This window comes from Fringilla coelebs (genome assembly GCF_963513975.1).
Source record: "Fringilla coelebs genome assembly, chromosome: 1".
Classification (NCBI taxonomy): Eukaryota; Metazoa; Chordata; class Aves; order Passeriformes; family Fringillidae; genus Fringilla; species Fringilla coelebs.
In genome coordinates, this window is record NC_140028.1 from 122,481,122 (window position 1) to 122,501,846 (window position 20,725).

General features: G+C 38.2%; 1 protein-coding gene across 1 annotated transcript; it reads left to right on the forward strand.

Annotated features, from left to right (window-relative positions):
• Positions 1-3,472: 3,472 nt before the first annotated feature.
• MACC1 (MET transcriptional regulator MACC1) lies at positions 3,473-18,026 on the forward strand (the record flags this gene model as incomplete). The annotated part of the gene is made up of 5 exons (XM_084209236.1): positions 3,473-3,487; positions 4,749-4,863; positions 6,950-8,985; positions 11,425-11,613; positions 17,814-18,026. 5 exons carry the CDS (start codon positions 3,473-3,475, stop codon positions 18,024-18,026), a joined length of 2,568 nt encoding a protein of 855 aa, XP_084065362.1.
• Between the last annotated feature and the right edge of the window lie 2,699 nt (positions 18,027-20,725).

Sequence of the window (20,725 nt, forward strand, 5' to 3'; positions counted from 1 at the left end):
AAATGTACTGAGAGAATGACCCACTTCAATTCCCATTTTTGTTGTGCTGAGAGTACCAGCTCTACCCTTTAGCTCCAGCTCAGGTGAAGCATTGTAAGAGTGATTGTGTCAGTTCCAAGCAGCCATTCAGACAAATGTTGGGTCTGCAGAAAGTCTAAGCCCTGGGTTCAGTGTGAATGGCTTTGCTGTTCCCACAAGTGATAAGTTTTCAGAACATAGAAAAAGTAGGTACCAAACTTGGCAACTGTTTAACAGCAGAGTAGATATATCTATTGAAAATTCCTTTCTATAATTATAGCCAAAATGGCAAGGTATTGGGTCATATTAAATCATTAATGTTTCTGCTGAACATTAAAAGCCAATTTTATCTCTGTTATAAGTGAGATACATTTCCTTGATTGCCTCACATGCAGCAGGCTAAAATAAGTCAGCTGAATGTTCCATTTGCTATGCTGTACTGCTGCTGCCTACAGTACAGCTCTGTCATCAAAGATTTGTAACTTGGGTCCAAGAGCCTTTCATTAAACTCTGAGCTGTATAAAGCTGTTCTAGGCCTCAAGAGCCAAGGGACAGTTAAAATATGGCTTATTATTGTAGCTAATGTTTGCTCAAAAATATATTAGTCTGCTCAGAAAGGGCAGTGGTTTACATTTGTTGGTGGTGTCCTGTTGGCAGTCCTTCTGACACACTCCCTCTTCTGTGGGTTGCTGTCTCTTTAGAATTCCTTCTCTTCTCTCCATATAATAGAATTTAAATAATTCAGTATACTCAGTATTTGGTTAGATGAGGAGCATTTTATTTAACATTATGATGCATTTACATTTCTCCTTTTTCAGAAACTTGAAAGTCTAACAATCCAACCCACATAAGTAGAAAGTCATTTTCCCCCACGTAAACCAAAAGTGAGTCTGAGGAATGAGACACATCACCAACACCCATGTCTATTTCTTGCACTGTCACTGCTAATGCATGAAGTTCATCCTTGACACAAAGGCCATGAATCTTTTTGAATAAGGGTAGCATTGTCAGTTCATGTAGAAATCCATGGGGAGACATGGCCACGGGAGAGCTCCGTTCTTAACAAAACCTGCTTTTGAAGGAGGATTAAGGTAGAATGGAATATAAATTTCTAGTGTTTTGGTCTGGGATTTTGATACTTAAAAAACAAAATGGAATGTGTTCTTTCTTATTTTTGTAGGCAAAGGCAGTGGGAACATGTTTGCCTTTGGACATTTCTTATTTTCTTCATTACCACTGTTTTAGACACAGCAGGATATGGGTTTTTTTGGTAGTGAGACTGGGAAAAAAAAGGTGCGCTTGAATTTTGAAAAACCTGGAAGAAATTTCTGGAGGCATTTTATGCAGCAAAAATGCTGTCTGCAGCAAATCTGTCTCTTGACTTCTGTGAAACGGAACTTTCTACCCAAGACTTTCTTCTTCCTCTAGGGCATCTAGTGCATTTTTCTTCCTCTGTAGCAGCGCTGCCAGCAGTGCTCTGGGTCCTGAGTTACATGCTCTTATGGGTCAAGCAATCCTCAGCAGAAGGCACCTGGCAAACTGTTGCTTGCTCTCATCCAAGAAGTGCCACCTCTCTCAGCAGTCACTCAAGTTCACTCACTGGTCACCTCCACAGCTGATCTCTTTCCAACCTCTTCACTTCTTCACTCTCTCCTGACTTCCCGCTGTGAATTGACATGCCATCAGTCAAATAATTCCTTGCACCATTAAGCACTTGTCAGTTTATATCTTTCTTATTCAGTTGCTACAGCAAATGAAAAGCTTGGTCTCTAGTTCTTCCCATACACAGTTCCCTCTTTTTGCAGTGAAAGCTTTTTATACCTTTCCCTTTCAGTGTTGATCAGTATCCCTGTTTATCCCATATGCATCCACCTCACTTCTCTTGTGAATGATTGCTCTTCAGAATTTGTTCGGGTAAGTTTCTAGTTAATAGGTTTGTGCTATGAAAAGTTTAATTTGGGGTGCTATTTTATCACGGAATGTATCCATGGAAAAGGGTAAGCATTTGCTTTTCTTATTTTCTTAGTCTCATAGAAAGAACTGGGGCTTTAGCCATTCCTAGCATTCAGGCTGGAACAGAGAAGAGGTGGGACCCAACCCTGGCGTCAGCGGATGGAACCCTGTGCAGAAGGCACATTGCCCAGTACCCAGGGGTGTGTGTACAGCTTGTCCCCAGCATTTCCCACATCCCTTTACATGCTGGCCAGATGTGGTCATCTTTTGCCCAGGAATGTTTATATATCCCCCTTTCTCTCATCCCCTGCTTGGCTGGCCTGAAGATGTGCCCCAGTCACAAGGGATCCCTCATCATCCTGTCATACAAAGAAATGCTTTCATGCGGGTGGAGGATTATTTTTGAAAATGGTTTTCCTTTTCAGTATCTGCCTTTTCTATCTCTGTGCCAGGCTAGTGATGAACATTTTGAGGAATTCCCAGAGGGAACTTTAAGGAAATAGTTTATTCTATTTGCAGAAGTCCTTATTATGTTTAAAAAACTTCCACATGCAGTCTTGTTGTCATGTCTCTTTCAATATAATCCCCCTGTGTAAAGAGATTGCTTTTCTTTCCCTCTCTCTTCTCCCTTCTCCATGAGTTTCCTATTTTAACCCCTGTTAATTTGCACTCTTATGCCCTTTTGTCATCCTTATTTACTGCCTCCCACTTTATGTAGCTACTGAAATAATTGTAGGTGTTTTAACTATTTAAAGAACTATTCTTTAACTCACTTGTGAATTATCAGTAAGTTGTCTGTCAGAGATTAGTGCTGGCAGCAAGTACACTGGTACTGTAAAATGAAGGCTTTTTGTACATTTTTTGAGATTTTAGACCATGGATACCTTATGCTTGCATGTTTAAACCTCCATAGTGTGTATGTAGAAGCCAGAGATAATTATCTTGCATATTAATACAATGTGTTCAGTTTTTCAGCATTTTGAGATGGAGTAGCAAAGCAAAATTTATTTCTTTTGAAGAAGTCTGTATATGTTATCAAATATCCTCACTTATCAGAGACAGAAGAAACAGCGATATCTTTATACAGATGTGGAATGCCAAATCTTGGAATTAATGGTGTTGGGACTAAGGAGGCATTTTAGTTTCCAGTTTTGTTCTGGTGGGGTAGTAGTAGCAGAAGCCAGAATGTATTGGCTTTGGAAGCTGGCTTTACCTACTAGCTAAAATCAGGACTCCAAAGGCCAAATAAAAGAGGTAACAAAGGAACCTGAAAATCTATACAGACCTTGGAGGTGCTGGGTGACTGTTGAGCTTTGCCTGACCTCAGCCTTGCATGCTGCCTGTGTACTAAACAACGCCTGAACAGACTGCCATTAGCTGAAGGTACCTCTGGTGGTCAGAGCAAAAAGTACCAATTTACATTTGCAGGGAAAAAAGGAGATATCTTAAACCATGGCACTGTGCAATGAAAACAAACAGCTGGCTTCAGCTTTCCGAAGCAATGCTTGGATATAAGGTATGCTTCCTTTTCCCATAACTCACCTGCTGGAACTGGAACTGGATATTCCTTTTTCTTACATCTGCAGCAAAAACAGGCCCAATCCTTTTTTTCTTCATTTAAAACATGATAAAAAGAGAGCTACTTAGACTGCAATGTTTGCTGTAGTAGTAACAAGGCTGCAATATTTCAGGCTCCCAAACAAAGCTATTGTATCCCTTGTATGGACCCCAAAAAATTCTGGAATTTTTCCTTCTGTCTTCCTTCCCCTTCCTTGTTTCTTTGTTTGTCTCATTTTTTTCCACCAGATATCTTAATGTATCTGTTGCTCATCAGCATTTATTATGTCTCACTACATATAGGATGTGTGAGAGGATTCTGGGGAAGTCACTAGATGATGTCTTGCTTTTCAGCACTGGCTTGAAGAGCTTTTCTGCACAAAAGACCTCTCATCTTTAATTTCCTCTAACTTCTGTTTCTGGGATACAGCAATTTCAGCATGTAGGATACTAAATGCTTGCTTGAAACATCTGTAACTCCTCTTTCTACAGGAGACACAACAATTCCTGCTTTCTTCAGTGTTAGGCAATGTACCTTGAGAGGCTCATCCTTCTGTTGCCTGCCTCAAAGGGACTGGACTAAAATGAAACAGAACTTCTTGTAGCCAGAACAAGGAAGTAGAGAGACCTGAATATCCTCTCTTAGGCTGTTGCTGTGATGGTGTGGTCTCTAAGGAATGATACTTTAAGTCATTCTTGAGCTGACTAGAAGGAAATCTGACCTGATCTTCTTTCAGAGAGGAATATAAGAAGAATAATAAAGCAGAAAGGGTTGAAAAGACATTCTATTAATTGGCATGGAAAGTAACATATATAGATCTTCCCCCTTAATGATTCTACTCAAACTTACGTGGAAACAGGAGCTAGGATGTCTATGTAATTTTTTAAAAAATATTTTACTCAAGACCTGAATGGAAGTTATTGCATAATTAGCTCAGTTCCAATTGCAAGACACTTAAGTTTGTGAGTTATTGGACTCCACTATGGGCTGGGGTATCACATTGCACTGCAGCTGTAGCATCTGCTGGGTTTGATGCACATACAATCATAAGATTCAGGAATGTGAAGCTCTTGGGCAGAGTTCATAAATTTACTCATAATCTAACCTTCACTATTTTTTTCATGTCACACTACAGGAACAAGCTCAATTATTCTTCAACAGTTTCTCCTTTTTCAAATTTCATACTTGCTGATGTTTTACATTCTTAACTGTCTTCTAGGAGGAAAATTCTTCCAGTAGTGGAACAGATTCCCTAAGCAGTGGAGAGATTCCACGAAGCCGGTCAGAGGGGACTTTGATTGATGTGGATGACCGGACACCTTCAGACAGCTACAGTATGGCTCTTCTGCTATTTTCTGTTCTAAGGCTCTCCAGCTAAAGTCTTTATTTCTGCAAAACTCTGGGTCAGGAAGGTTGAGAGGAAGAGTTGAAATCCTTAATGTTACATTAACAAATGCTACTCAGAGTAAGTTTCCTGGGGGTCAAGGTGGGGAAGAGAGGAGGAAGTTCTTAGCAGAACTAGATTCATTTAGGGCTTTAAGAGCAAGAAGGCAGGTTACTTTTGAAGTTAGCTCAATTTAAAATTGGAGTCTTGGCAAAGTTGATTTAATCTCCTTGCTATTTTAACCCCAAACCTGAGAAAACTTTGCCCTCTACAAGGTAGACATTCTCTTAGCTTCTTGTCCAGTAGCAGATATAACAGCAAGGCTGACACTTGCTGTGCAAGTTGTGGAGCAGGAATTATTTCTTTGCTGACATGCTGCACCCCAGTAATTGTGCTGTTGTGCTTTCTCATGCTCTTGGCATGAGAAAGTGTCTGTCGTAGTGACTCAGGCTCTGACAGAGTTTTCTGCTTATATTTTTCCTGTAGAAACATGCCCTTTAGGATGGGGGAAAAACCCAAACAAAACCCTTATGTTTATTTTGGTCTTAATTAATCTATATTTTTTATGTGCAATGCTGATCTGACTGTAATAACATCGCAGCACAAGGAAAGGTTTTGGTCTATGGGCAGAGACAAAAGAACTTTTCAGTGGTACTTGAACTGCATGTCCCCCTCTGGTGACCCTGGTTAAAACAAAGTGCTCAAGGAAAAGGAGGCTGCCCCTGTGCTCAATATCCCTGGCAGCTCACCTGGAAGGCTCTTGTCAAGACAATGTTAGAGCTTTGTAGATAGGCAGCTGGTAAACAGGTAAATTCCACCTTGGTTCTTCCAAACTGGGAATTTTCTGGAACCGTGGAAAGACATCACACTTTTGGCTTTTTATTACAAGCTGAAAAAGGAAACAAAAAGAGAAGTACTAACATTTTTTTTTTTTCTTTTTGTGGCTGTATGCACTGTCATGCTTGCATTTGAGCAGTATAGAGTAACCTTGGAAATGGAAAGTACTATGGAAGGTGTAATAATGTAAGCTATAGAAATGGTGAAAAAAAATAGAAATAATGCTTTTTCCCTCTAAAATTTAAATTCTTTGCAAGAGTTTATATAAGAATATATAAAGAAGGGACGGTATAGCCTCTATATATAGAAAAAAAATAGCAAAATGAAGTAATAGAAACCCTTAGCATAAAAAGTTGCAGATATCCCATTGCAAGAAGGGTGAGTTGCAATCAACTGTAAACCAGCTTTTCTGAACAATTGTTAATATAAAATGTAAGGATGTCTCTTCTTCAGAAAAAAAATAATTATTACTGCTAATAATGAGATTTTTATTAGAAAACATATATAAATATCACTTATGCACCTGGATTTGTCTGTTTAAATGCAGTCTTAGAAAATTACTAGTCACACAAACATTTTACTCTAAACCTCAAGTTGTACAAGGTCTCATAAATTATAACAATGATTGTTTTTTAATGGAAAGCTAGTATAACAAATTCCGTCCACATGGAGACAAATTGTAAGAGTGCTGCTATCAACTGAATACCCATGTACTAGCATGAAAAGGAATCTTGAATAATGCATTTATCTGTACAGTCTGCAGTGTTTGAAAAATGAAACTAGTTGTTTAATCTTTGCAAAGAGACAGACACAAAGGAAAGAAGTCCACAGCATTGTGTAAGAGGCCAAAGATTAATGGAATATAATGGTTTGAACCTTATGGAACTTTATCATACTCAATGCCAATTAATAATCATACGAGTTGATAATGATCAACACCTCAAAGTGTCTTTACATCCTTCAACACCAATTTGTTATTCAGCACTAATTTCTTAGCAGTCTTTTTATTAATTAAGATTCTTAATTAAATCAACTCTGATATTATTTAAAAACTTGAAGGAGAAATACTGAAATTATTTATGTGTATTTGAGGAGAAAAATTTAGTCACCTCTTAGTTTAACAAACTATCAGTTGGATATGAATGGAACACCTCAAGTCTCTGTGCTTCAGGAAATGCTTCTTTTTTTCTTTTAAACAGATGCCAATGAAAGTAAACTGGATTTGGATATTGACTGGCCTGGTGTATTCAAACATGCCCAATCTGTTTCCAAGACTAATCCTTTCTGGAATGAACTGTCAGGATCCAACCCTTTTGTACATGACATAGCTGCTTCCAATAGAAATGAAAATAATAAGTGTCTTTCAATCCTAAAGGAAAAACCTTATTTGTTCTCTAAAATTTCAAGCAATAGGGACTCTTTGGATTCCTCAGGTGATGAGCTAGATATTGACTGTCTCCTACGAAAGACTTCAGCAAGAAGATCTGGACGATCCAAGAGTGTCTCTGACTTCCTGGATATAGTTGATAACCAAAGATTTAATCCTCACAAGACAGCGCCTCAAAAAACAGCTTCTGATATGACATGGCTTCAGAATGACCGTGAAGCCTACAAGATGGCTTGGCTGAGCCACCGACAGCTCACCCGCTCCTGCCTGGATTTAGAAGCCATGAGCCACAGCCCTGGGTGGGCACAAACACAAGCCACAGACATTCATGTCGTTTGCAAACTGAATCACGAAGGGGGCTCGGTACAGCTCCCTGACTCAGATATCAACATTCATGTCCCTGTGGGTCATGTATTACCAGGAGAATTCCAAGAAGTTGGTTTAAAGGCTATCCTTAACCCTCCATTGTCATGCAACACTGAGCTGTCCAGCACAGTAAGTCCTCTGATAGAGCTTACACTGAGCAACCTCAACACAAGTGAAGCCATTTTCCTAGAAGTGAAAGTTGCAGCTAAAGTGAAGAGTGATCCACTCAGCCAAGTTATGAGCGATATTGTGTGTTTTTTTAGTCTCAACAAAGAAGGACCTTTTAAGAAGCTAGAGAATTGCTATATTTATCAAGATACCATACAAGTGAAGCTAACAGACCTAAGTCATGTGATGTATGCAGTGATTGCCGTACAAGCAAGCAAAATCCAGCCTCCAGCAACTAATGTGTGGGACTATGTCCACAGAACAGTCTCAGTTGGAATTTATGGTCCCAAATACATTCATCCATCTTTTACAGCAGTTTTTACAGTCTTTGGTCATAACTACATTCCAGGAAAACTCACTATTTGCGATATAAAAAAAGGGGGGAAAAGTATGCCACCTGTGGTGTTTCAGCTGTGGGGAAAGCATACATTTCTTCTTGAAAAACCACAAGACCTAAACATTTCTTTGATATCCTGTGATCCAGACTTTCAAGTAAAAATGGAAGATCAAAGCAAAAATATTAAAAAAGAGGAGTTGAAAACTGGTGAAATGGTCCGCCAACAATTCCTGTTTTCCATGCTTGGATGCAGGGAGATGCATTTCTTTGTTTTCCTTGTTCAGATTAAAATCTTGAAAAGTAGCCAAGTAACACAGTTCCATGTTACAACTCCTGATCCAGCTCCAAAATTAAGTGGAATAATTAATAGGCCAAAGCGCCTACAAAACCGCAAAGAAATCAAGTCTGCACCGTGGCTTTTGATACCAACAATAAAATATCCAAAGTTTCAGGACAAAACTTTGAGTGTCAACACTTATGGAGTGGCTTTGAAAACTGTGTTACGTCAGAATAAGATTGACTATTTGCTGGAATATTTTAAAGGAGACACAATCGCTCTGCTTGGTGAAGATAAAGTTAAAGCCATTGGACAAACTAAAGTGAAAGAGTGGTACGTGGGAGTTCTCAGAAGAAAGATTGGTCTTGTACATTGCAAAAACATTAAAGTGATTTCTAAAGAACAAGCTATGGACACTGCTGATAGTGAGCTAACAACCAGGAATCTTGTTGAACAAATTGCATTGCCATTCAAAAAACTGACTTATATCTACTCAGTTGTTCTGTCTACAGTATCAGAGAGTGTTTATGACTGGAGAGCTTTAGCTGAGGTGTTGGGATACTCACATATGTCTTTGGATGACTTTAATGAGGCACATATTGATAAAGAATCAGAAAGAGTTGCACATGTTGTGAAAAAGATGAAGCAAGACTGCCATGCTAACAAAAAAAAAAGATTATTTCTTTATGAACTCATTGTTGTAAGTATTGCTAACTGGCTTGTCGGGAATGTATTGACAAGAAACTACTCATTAGTAGTGTAGGAACAAGAAAACGTGATTCTGTATCCTTGCAGGATCTTTATAAACCTGAATATATTACTAAAAATTGTAGACACCAATAGGTGGAAAATTCATCCAAACTCTCATGAAGAATAATACTTTGATCAATTCATTCTTCTGTTAATGCTGCATGAACTGTGTTCATTTAGTAGGTTGACTAAGACGACTTTTCTGGTTTTTAAATAGCCATGATTGAAATTCTTTTGTCATTTGTCTTGGTAAATTGCTTTCCTGAGAAGTTCACATTCCTGTTGTGAAATATTAAGTAACATTACTATACTGTGGGAATTCCACTATACATACATAGATACAGATAGGTATCATCTATCTGTCTATACCTATATGTCTATATCTGTAGATATATACATAGATATTTGTCTGTGGTAAGTTGCATGTCTAGCTTAGCTTCATATAATTAAAAGGGACATCTCGACCCAAATGTTGAGTGCAAGATTTTTCTATCCACACCTTACAACTTCACAGTCAATGCTGTAGCAGCCTAAGAAGGATTTTGCAAGTATTTCAGTATGTATTTTCATGGACCTCATTTGTAAGCCTTTGGATAACTTCTGTGTGACTAAATACTGCCAAATGTGAATCAAAAGTTTATTCTAATTGCTTCCAGGTAATAAGTGGCACTATTAACAATCCTAATTTACTTACTGATCTGTGTCAAATTAGTTTGAAATTCATGGTCACTTAATACTCTCCTTGGCTCTGACAGAAAAGTTGACCAACATATTAAGGGACAGAAGATAATTAAATTTCTGATATGCAAATAAAGATGTTTAAATATAGATGTTTAAAAACTCATCTAAAGCCCTTTGACTATCCTGAATTGTAAACCTCAACTGAGTCTACTTCTCAAAACTACTCTATCCCCTTTGAACTGTTGACAGAAATTTCAGCAGGATTCAGAATGTTTTGGTAGCAGTGGCCACTTACAATTCTTTAGAGCACATCAAACTTTGTGGAATGAAGCTGAGCCAGTATGAAGTATAGCAAAACCTGTCATGTCTCTTTACAAAAAGAGAGGGGGACCTAAATGTGAAATTTTCCACACTTTTGACTGAATGCAGTTAAACAGAGTTTATTACAAAACAGGCGAAAAGTGGGGCATAATTAGATTAAGCTTATAGAATCATAGAACGGCTTGGGTTGGAAGGGACTTTAAAGATCATCTCATTCCAACCACCCTGCCGTGGGCAGGACACCTTTCACTAGACCAGGTTGCTCAATGCCCTGTTTTGTGAGATTTGTGTATTTTTGCTAGGAAGTGGCAATACAGGTCCTTGTCTTTGTAGAGTTAGTTATAAATCTAGATGTCATCCATGCAATTTTTGGGTGGAATTTTCAGTTACTTCTTTTAAGAAATCTCTATTTTTTGTGTTTCATAGGGTTCTTGCTTATCAGAGCAAACACAAACTGAACAACTTTGTCTCCAGTTTAGGGAAATTTAGTACAATACACTGTAGTCAGTTTCTCACTACTCTGGCTACCAAAGTTCTATTGTTTGCTGTGAGGACTTTATTGGTTAATACTTTAAAATTAAATCACACGTATGTCTGATTTCTGCAGAAATCCTTGATACTTCAGTAAAAATCAGTATCTAAAAAACAAGGAAAATTTCTGTGTTTTGATCTTGATCTTTCGCTGAAAACCTGAACAGTTCCAGTGGAATGTTTTGGTGTGAATTGAGGAGAAGGAAAAATCCCAACATTTATTTTTCCCACTAGCTCTTATCCAAACAAATAAAGAAAGAAGAATGCAACGTATCTACATTTCAAGGTTATACTCCTTCTACCATTTTAATCTGAGTGTCTTTAAATGCTCTTTTGGCAAGGAGGAGGGAAAGGTTTCATGTTTGCATTTCTCCTTAATGGTCAAAAAAATTATTGGTACTGTGGGAGGAGTAAATCAAAAGATGCTGGCCAATGTGTGATTTTCCAAATAAAGTCCTAGATTAAGAACCACACCTTAGTATAATAGTGCTCTAACTTAATTTTGAAGTCTCATGTCATACTTCTAAGAAGCTAAATTTTTTTTGTGCCAAATATTTTTGTTGGAGAAGTATGATTTCTTTCAGGATCTGTAAGCTTGGCAGGACCCACTTGACACTGGAATGCTGAAGCAACTGAATGCCAGCTTGATTTTTTTTTCTTAAGCTCATGGGCATTTTTCCTCTGAAAGTGTTGGCAGCACCATTTTGTAGGAAAAACCCCACATATTTGTAAGAGCACAAAAGTGAAAAAAGTGTTATTGTTTACGTAGAAATGCAGAATAGTGCTATAAAATTAAATTGAAATGTTCTGTTTGTAATTACTGGTGAAGGATCACTAATGAAAATCATTGTTGCAGGCACTTTTGAAAATAGATTGCCAGGGATTGGTGGCACGTCTTACCCAGGACACCATCATCCTGACTTCAGCTGTCAAGCTTGGCAAAAGCTGGCGGGAGCTTGCGGAGAAGCTAGCCCGCCTGACAAAGCAGCAAATAGAGGCTTACGAAGTGCCCCACCACGGGAAAAATGGAGCAGTAGCTCTGGAGGTAAGGAGCTGGTGTAGCAGCGCATGCACTTTTCCTCCTCTGCACAAACACAGCCAGGGACCTTCCTTCTTCCTGGCTTTGCAGGCTTCTCTCCTTTTGCGCTGTCCAGTGAAGGTCTCAGTTCCTGTCTTGAGCTTCAGGGCTAGGTTCAATCCTTTTTTATTGTCCTGTCCACTTGTTAACCTCACTCACACCTCTGCTGTCATTTCAGACACAGAGAGAAGGACCAGCTGGTCCTTGCAGGAGCCACTTCTAATCACATTCTGTACAGCTTTTGCTATTTCCACAAAAAGGAAGCTGACTTCTATCATTAATACTGTTCTGTACCAGTGTAAAACTTTTTATTGTTTAGCTTAAGTAGCATGAGAAGAGGTTGGAAGCCCTGACACCAGTTTTACTTTTGTTGTGTGAATGTGGAAAATCTCTGCTATAAGTTTATAGTTTGTCAGGTAGATCATGGGTTCTTTTTTCCTTTGTAAAGCATTTTCCTTGTACAGAAGTTTGAGCTTTGTATAAAAGCCAGTTTATCCTCTCAGATGTATTTTAGTGCGTACAGACCTAAGGAGAAATTTAGGTGCCTAATTAAATCTCTAGTGCCATTTGAGGTGGCCAGAGATACTCGTGGCATCCTTGCAATGTCAGGCATGCCACAAGACTTGGGGTGGACCCTTGTCCACATTTCTGAGCTGAGGGTCAGCCTCTGCTCCTGGCATACCTTTGCCTGGGCAGCCAGGTTATGTCCTGCCCTTCTCTCCTCTAACATCAAAACATGCAGTAGCTCCATTCTTACCCACAGAGTTATGTGCCAATGACTTCTAGGCTCCAGACTGGTTTTTACTCTAAAAATACCTTTTTTATGAGCATTTCTGACTGATCGTTCTGACTTGAGAGCTTACATTCAGGCTTGACTCTCCCTCTGCCTAGACCATCACCTCCTGATTATTGCAGGTAATGTACACGATCCAGACTGCATTCCCTCTCCCTCACCTCTTAGTGCCAAAGGAATTGCTATTTCCCATTCACAGGTTCACAACTACTCAAGATAATTTTTTTTTCCTTTTTCTGTTTCCCTGTAGCTGATTCTACTTATTCCCTGCCAAACCTTTCCTTTCCACTCCTTGCCACTGTCTGAATCCAGTGCATCTGTCATCTTGTTTTCATTTGCTTGGTGATAACTATCAAGATATTTCTGCTCTAATAATGAACTACTACCTCTTATTCCTTTTGAATGCTCTGCCCTCCCTCCCCAATCAATATTTGATCAAAATTCTACGTGTTTGCTCATGTGCTTCTGCACTTTTCAACAAAGTTATCTCCATAATTGTTGTTTGCAATCACTGCCTCCTTCACAGATCCAGTTTTCTCTTTGAGCTATTTTGTGCAGTTTTTTTTCTTTTCTGAGTACTTCAGTCTGGATGCACATTCCTCCAATTTTTTATCATAAAATTATCAGCCTTTTCAATCCCATATCTACTCTCTTGGTTTTCTCTTTTTACTGTTAGGCAGTGGCTTGTCTGATTTCCTACACTTTTGTTCTAGTTACTGAGCTTTCTGTGTTTGGCTAACAAACCCCCAGCTTTCTACAGAAGGAATTATTGACATGAACAATATACAACTCTGCTGTTCTCCATGTTATTTGGGAATGTTTCCCCTTTACTGATAGGCAGTAGAAATAATCTTATAACTGTTTTTCCAGCATCATGACTATTTATTTTTATATTAACAAAATTTTAAAATAAACACTTTGCTTTGAATGGGTTTTGATTTTCCATGAAGCCTGTCTTCTACCTCATACACTCTACTCATTTGTTTTCAAGAGTTTTAAAATTATTTTTCTGGCAAACCATCCAGAAAATTCTTTGCCTTTCAGTGACAATATGTGCTGACAAAACAGTGCATTCAAATTCATTATAATTAAAAGCCTATAATACAGTACACTCTATTTTTTTTCAGAGAACATTCAACAAGCAATCAAGATCAGAATTTTGCTGTATTTCTGTGTCAGTTCTCAAAGATTATACTGGGCTTATGGAGGATTTATTTGATTTGGGTGAGCTTTTTAATTGTGCTTGCCCACATGTGTGTGAATTCAAAGCACAAGGTTTCCAGCACTGGTGTCTTCAGTGATCACTCAGTACCCTCAATGTCCTCTGAATCTAACCTTAATTTCAGTACTTTCTAGTGGATATCAGTACTTTCTTTTGACCTCCAACTTTTCCATTGATGCTAGTTTTTGTCTTAAAACCTGAAATCCAGCAAAGCTGGGGGAGGTTAATAAGTTTTGACTAGCTATTGAGGATTACATAAAAATATTAACTAGTTCATTCCCCACCAAGCATTGTTCCATCATCAAGAGGATTTATTGGTTAAAAAATGTTTCTGCTTTTAAACTTCATCTTTTTCTTGGTGGGAGAGATCTTGCAAATGATCAAGAGGCAAGTTGAGGTACCTACAACTGGCGCATAGATGATGAAGCATTTTTTGTAAATTCCAGACCACTTTGCAGTGGATATAGGTGTCATTATTGAATACTCAGAGGGAGAGTGGGAAAGAGGGAAAACTCATGCACACAGCTGAGATGAGACTTGACCAGGATGCTGCAGTGATTTAATGTTTTGCCTGAGATTCTGCTTTGATACAGGAATTTTGAATTCAGGAATTTTGAATGCAATTCAGTTCACCCATTGCATTAGAGTACGTGGATGTGGAGAAGAATCTGCCTTAGAACCACTGCTGTGTTTGCAGTACTAGTTTAATGTGATGAGTGTGTAGAGTATTGCTGAGTTAATTATTCATAAATGGTGACCAGTTTCTAAAGCTTTTGATCCCTACATTCTCTGTTTTCTTCTTTCTTTCTTTTATTTTGTCTTAGATTAAAAAAAAAAGCAAAAGCGTTGTGCACGATTAGAGGAAATCAAGGTTTGTATTTAAGGATATTTCAGCCAATTGTCTTATTATAAAGTCAGACTGACCTTCAGCATAAGTCAAAGCATAACATCTTCTCCTATTCGTTGTTTTATCACATTCTAGTGAAGACAGAAGACTGTCCCCTCATTCTTTAAACATCCTGGTTTTACAGAAATGTAAGAAAATGAAGAAAGAGACCCAGAAAGAGGTCAGAACAGAATTTCAGGGGATACCAGCTTCTCTTGTTGGTTACTTTGGCTATCAAGCTAAAAATAAGAATACAGAAGCTTTCTGGTCCCAACATAGATGAAACAGTAGTGATCTGCTTTAGTTCATTAAGATATGTTATAATATATAATATTTACATTAGTATATTAAAAAACTATTTTCAACTTAGCCTCTCTAAAAAACCCCAAAAGAATTCATCAGTGTCCTTCTTCCCACCTACCACCAATGTACTTTTCTCTTCTTCTGTAAACTTATGATTATGACTTAAGATAGACTTGCTTAAAGGAAATATTTGGAACCATTAATTTGGGAAAATGATGATACCTTTCTCTCCTGTAGACCTAAAATGAGAAAATTCACTGAGAGGACAGGCACACTTTTATTACTTAAACTCAAGGTAGAAACTAGACTAATCAGATGGTGAGACAGTAAGTTTAGACTAGACTAAACTAATGAGACTGTCAGGCTGTAAGTCTAATGGGTTTTTTTTTCCCATTTGGGTATGGCAGCAGAATTTGAGGGAAATGTTTACATAAACAATGACAGAATCAGTCCTGGGTAAGCTGAAAGATAGCCCAAAAATATGGAGAAAAGTTCAGACCTATGAGCAAAGAAATTCTCCTCCTACACAGTTCCTCCAGGGATCAAGTAAATAAAGCTTAAATTAAGGAAGCAAAGCTTTATGTTGTGCAGTTTGTAAATTAATAAGATAATATTGAGGAAATAGCCAATTTCCTTCATAATTATCCCTCACAACCATACAAACTGGGGTTTTTTGATAAAAGAGGAAAAGATGCTAAAAACCCCTCAACTTCCTGATCACTTTTGTGTGTGTGTGCATATATATATAAATAAAAATATGCAGTCAACAGTCCATTTATTACTATGCATAGGCATGTTCTTGTTAAAACAGTGAATTACAGAACCTTTTTGGAGAGTCGTGGGTTTCTTTGTGGATTTGTGCATCATCCCTGCAACTGTTAACTCAACTGCTGTTTGCAAAACCTTTATTGCCAATAAGGAGAGGGAAACCAGAATTTTGATGGCTCAATAACATTTGGAAAAGCAGTAACTGGGAAAATAATTATTTTGTTTGCTAACTGAGCAAGTTCACTCAGCACTTTGAAAGATAAAAGTCCAACTTGGTATCTGAATCATGCTGGTATAACTTAATTAATGTTGTTAGACAAATGACAAATTACACCTGCTAAGGATTTGCTCCATTTGTTAGGCATAAACCAAATAAATCATAGTTTGAAAAACAAAAAAATACTGGTAATCTTTTAATTTCTTTTTTTTTCTTGCAGGAAAATTTTAAAATTTTATGTCTTGATTAAAATTTATAAAAGCTTTTGACTTGCCTGCTTTAGAGTGTTTGGATGCTTCCCCCCACCCCCCCTTTTAAAAATCGATTTTAAGGATAAATCATGTTATAATCATAGAATCATTGAGGTTGCAATAAACCTCCAAGATCAGCTAGTCAGATGACCTAGTTAACCCAGCCCTGCCAAGCCCACCACTAAACCATGTCCCTAAGTACTTATGAGTGATTTAAATACCTCCAGGGATGGCAACTCAACCACTTCCCTGGGCAGCCTCTTCCAATGCCTGACCTACCTTTTAGTGAAGAATCTTTTCCTAATATCCAATCTAAATTAATTAAGGGGACTTCATCCTGCTCCCCATCCTTGTTTTCCAGCTCAGTGGAATGGATACCCAGAGAGCAGCTGGTTTGGGTATTTAAGCCTAAGGCAAGAAAGGCATTAAGTACCTCAACCTTTCTCTCATCCTTTGCCACAGCGTTGCCCCCCCCCGTATCTAATAAAGGTTGGAGATTCTCCTTAGCCTGAGGATGCTGACGTCTTTTTAGAAGCATCTTTTATTGTCTGTTATGGCAGTAGCCAGATTAAGTTTCTGCTGCTGTTGTCAGAAAACATTTCTGAAAGGTAAAAAGCGTGCTTAAGATTTCCAGGCTGAGTAGAGGGACTGTAGAATGTTGATTAATGGGGCACTAACTATCAAAATAGGGAAACTGTTGCTGGTTTGTCTTGGTTTGAAAAGAGAATTCTCTGCTAAGGAAGGCAGTAGCCTTCTTTGAGACAGAAAGCATAAACCCCTCCCTCCAAATTATCATAATTTGGAAATTAAGAGGCTCTCAGGCAAAGATATGGGAATAGGAAGAACAGTTCTTTACTAGGAAAAGTAAAAATACCAATGTAATAGTACAAAAGAGAAAATGAACCACAGACTGAGTCAGAATATGACCTGACGCCCTGTTGGTCAGGGTGTTGGTAGCAGTCCTGTTAAATGGGGGCTGCAGTCCTCCTGCAGTGACAGGGTGGTTCTGTTGGAGCAGGGATCCTGTAGAAGGGTGGAGTTTTCCTCTGAAGGTCCAGTGGCTGTGTAGGTGGGCCTGGTCTTCCTCTGGGAATCCAGCAGAGAATAAAGCTACTCTTCTTGGAATCCAGTGGGAAAAAGCAGTCTCTGGTGTTCCAAATCTCTGATTATATCGAGGTAGGAATGCTTGACTCCTCCCTCTGGGCAGAGCTTCTCACAATGGGATATGGAGTTTATCAGTCATGCAGTGACACTCAGAGGCCCATTAGCAGCAAATGTCTCCCCAGAGGGAGGATTAGTTGTGGAAGAGATAAAGAAAACTGCCCAATTAACAGAATATAACTGCCACACATCTAACAGATGGCAAACAGAATGCACACCCCCAGCCTAAGACATGGGTGTATGCATTGCAAAAGATGAAAAGTATTTTCCTTCCACTCTTGCTCTTTGACTTGTAGTTTCAGACAAGGATATATTTTGACTTGGTGATAATCATCTGTTTGAAGAGTTTATCTATTATTTACCTCTCTGAAGACTTGAGTTTCATAGAAATAACATAATAATGGAGTTTTTATATCAACATGTCTCTTTTTATAAAGCATTTCTGCATGCCTAGAGATTAAACATTTATTTTTTCTTTTCTTTTTTTGTGACTTTTCAACTATTTAGCTATTTTTTTTCTCAATAATTAAATTTCTGCCACTATTTTTTCCCCCTTTTTTTTTCAGATGATGTGGAAACCTGCATATGACTTTCTCTACACTTGGGCTGCCCATTATGGAGATGGTTACAGGGATGTCTTACAAGACCTGCAATCAGCCTTGGATAAAATGAAAAACCCAGTAACAAAAGAGTGGCGAGAGTTAACTGGAGCTCTGATTCTTGTGAACTGCATGGAGGTGTTGAGAGCAAGTGCCTTCTCCAACATGGAGGAAGAGTAATGAACATGATATGTTTTTGGAAAATCTCTTAAGGAACTATACCTCCGTGTAGAATTTATTTGTGTATTTATGTTTCAGAGATACTTGTAGAGAATGACAGAATGAAGTTTGTTTTAACTGAGCTGATGTTGGGTCTAGCCCTATGGTTCTCAAATACAGATTGCCAGAGCGTGCTAGTGGCTTCTGAGTAAATAAGGAAAGAATGGGGAATTAAACTAATGAGGTCAACAAAAATGACTTGTATTCTATGGGATATTTTCTAAAAGGAGCAATTTCTGATTGCACTGACTTCTAGGCAGAGATCAGTTTTAAAAATGGAACTATTCATGGATGGGTTCAGCACGTGGAGCCTAGGTTTACATTGTTTTCAGTGAAGTATTAAAATCTAAATATTTAATATTTGGTGCTCAAACCCGTCAACTCTAATTCAGTGGGTGCAGGTTAGCCAACAAAAAACACTTCAAGATTCTTTCATCCTCATCTGGGACAAAACTAATCTAATTGTCTCACCACACAGGAATTCAACAGTTCCTGGAAAAATAGGTGTGTGCTGCACACACTCAAAAAATAGGTGTGTGCTGCACTTTTCCAAAACAGCTTCTGGTATCTATTTTAAAGACTCAAGAGAGACAGAAGATAAAATCTCAAAACTGTTTGGTTTTGATTTATTTGTTGATGTAACTCAACAGGGTTTTGTCTCTTCTCATATTTTTGTTAGTTTATAATTTCTGCAATTTTTCCTACATTCTGCTGAATGGAAATTCCAGAAAATTCCAGAAGCCTTCTTTTTGCACACTGTCCATCCCTCTGATCATTTGTGTAGTCCTTCCCTGTTGCTTTTAGGTAAGAACAGAAGGGAAGGAGACTTTGTAGATACAAGGAATGGAAACAATTCATACCTGCATCTGTTGATTGTTTTCTTCTACCTCACTGAATATGGAAGATGACTATTATTTTCTCAAAAAAAGTTAACAGTGGAGTGCTTTTAAGATTAATTTATTTGTGGAACAATTAATTATAAGTAGTCATATGTTCTGAAAAGAACCCTGCTAAGATGCTATCAGTAAAAATCTTCCAATAACTGAGTAGCTTATTATAAGTACAGAAAATACAGGCTGAATAATAGTTACAGGCTGACCAAATTTTTAAATATAATTTTTAATGTATTAAATATATTTTTAGTTAAGTGGTAGATTTAAAGGTTAAATCCATTTTGAGCTCCTTTGATCTTCATTCAGGAACATCAGCAAATACTCAAGACAACCAGTTGAAAAGAGGATTGGCATTCTGCCATCACTTGTGGTTGACAAGACAAAGCCAAATTCTTTCAGGAATAGCACAAAACAGCACTTCAGTCCAGAAACTGTGCTTCCTCTGTTGTCTTCGTTCATTTCTACTAAGGGAGGTTTTGCCATTCTAAAGTAAAACAACGTTAAAACAGTTTTCTTCTCCTTTCCTTTCCTCTAACCTTTTTCTTTTCTACTTTTATTAAACTTTCACAATGTACCTATAGCTCAGGAAGGAGGCTGAGGAAGGAGTTCTTGCCTGGATAAAAGGTAAATTCATTCACCAGAAGGTCCTCTAGCATCAGGGCATTTTCTGAATTAGCATGCGTGCAGGTTATCTGCCTTCAGAGGACTTGCCCTTGATTTGCAAGACAATGAGGAATTCAGTCCACAGAGCACAATCTGCTATTGCTGATCAAGGAAAGGTGGAGAAAAAGCTCCCTGCTGTTTCAGGTGCCAGCACTGATTTCATATCTTTCCCAACACAGTTTTAAGAAGAGCTGTAGAGAAAATAGAAATTTCTCTTGTGATCAGCACTTCAGTGCAGAACCAGCTTGTCCTTCCTTCTGCAGGCAGTGAAGACCCCAAAAGATGAGAAAATAGATTGTCCTACTCTTTTGTGCTGCTAGGTAAGGAAAAGGTATAAAATATATTATGAGATGTGTTTAAAGGTAAAAAGACACATGCAAATATCGGAATATAAAATATTAAGAACTAATACAGACTCGCTGAGAATTTTTTTTTAGGTTTCCTAGACTGCTTCTGCTTTGACCTTAGACCCTGCTCTCAGCAGACTGTGAAACCTGAACAGGATTTTGTAGTGGTGCAAGAGGCTGCACACCAAATCAACTTAAAACCTCAGGGAAATATACTTTTTCCCTCCCTTAGAGCTGAAATACCAGAGGAGATCACAAAGCAAATCTTCAGCTTCACTAGGTTGCCTTACTATCTGCTTTTCATGCATCCAAGCAGGCCATGCTCCCTTGCTTAAAGCCCTGTTAAGTCAACTTTTAAAACCATTTTCCTTTCACTTTTTTCCCTCTTTTGTTAACCTCCTGCAACAGCTAAGCAACCCAGATTGCATCTGCTTCTGAAAGTGAAACTGTGCTTCCATCCTTTTCTTCCACATCTTCATTTCTTATCTTTAGTAAATGTGTCTTTACTTTCTTTTTCAGAAGGGCATGTAGTAATTTCTTTGTTCAGTCCTGTGTTTTTCTGTCATGAATACTAGTCAAAAGAGTGGGAAAAGCTACCAGAAGCGCCAATTCCTAATGGCAAGAGTCTACTGAATAAAAATATAAAGGACAAGTTGCTCAAAGCCATTGAGGCTGAAGGAAAACCCATCCCAAGGAGGTAGTCAGTGGTCATGGTCTCAGGGAGAGAAGAGCCCAGGGATCAGAGACTGTTGCCTGT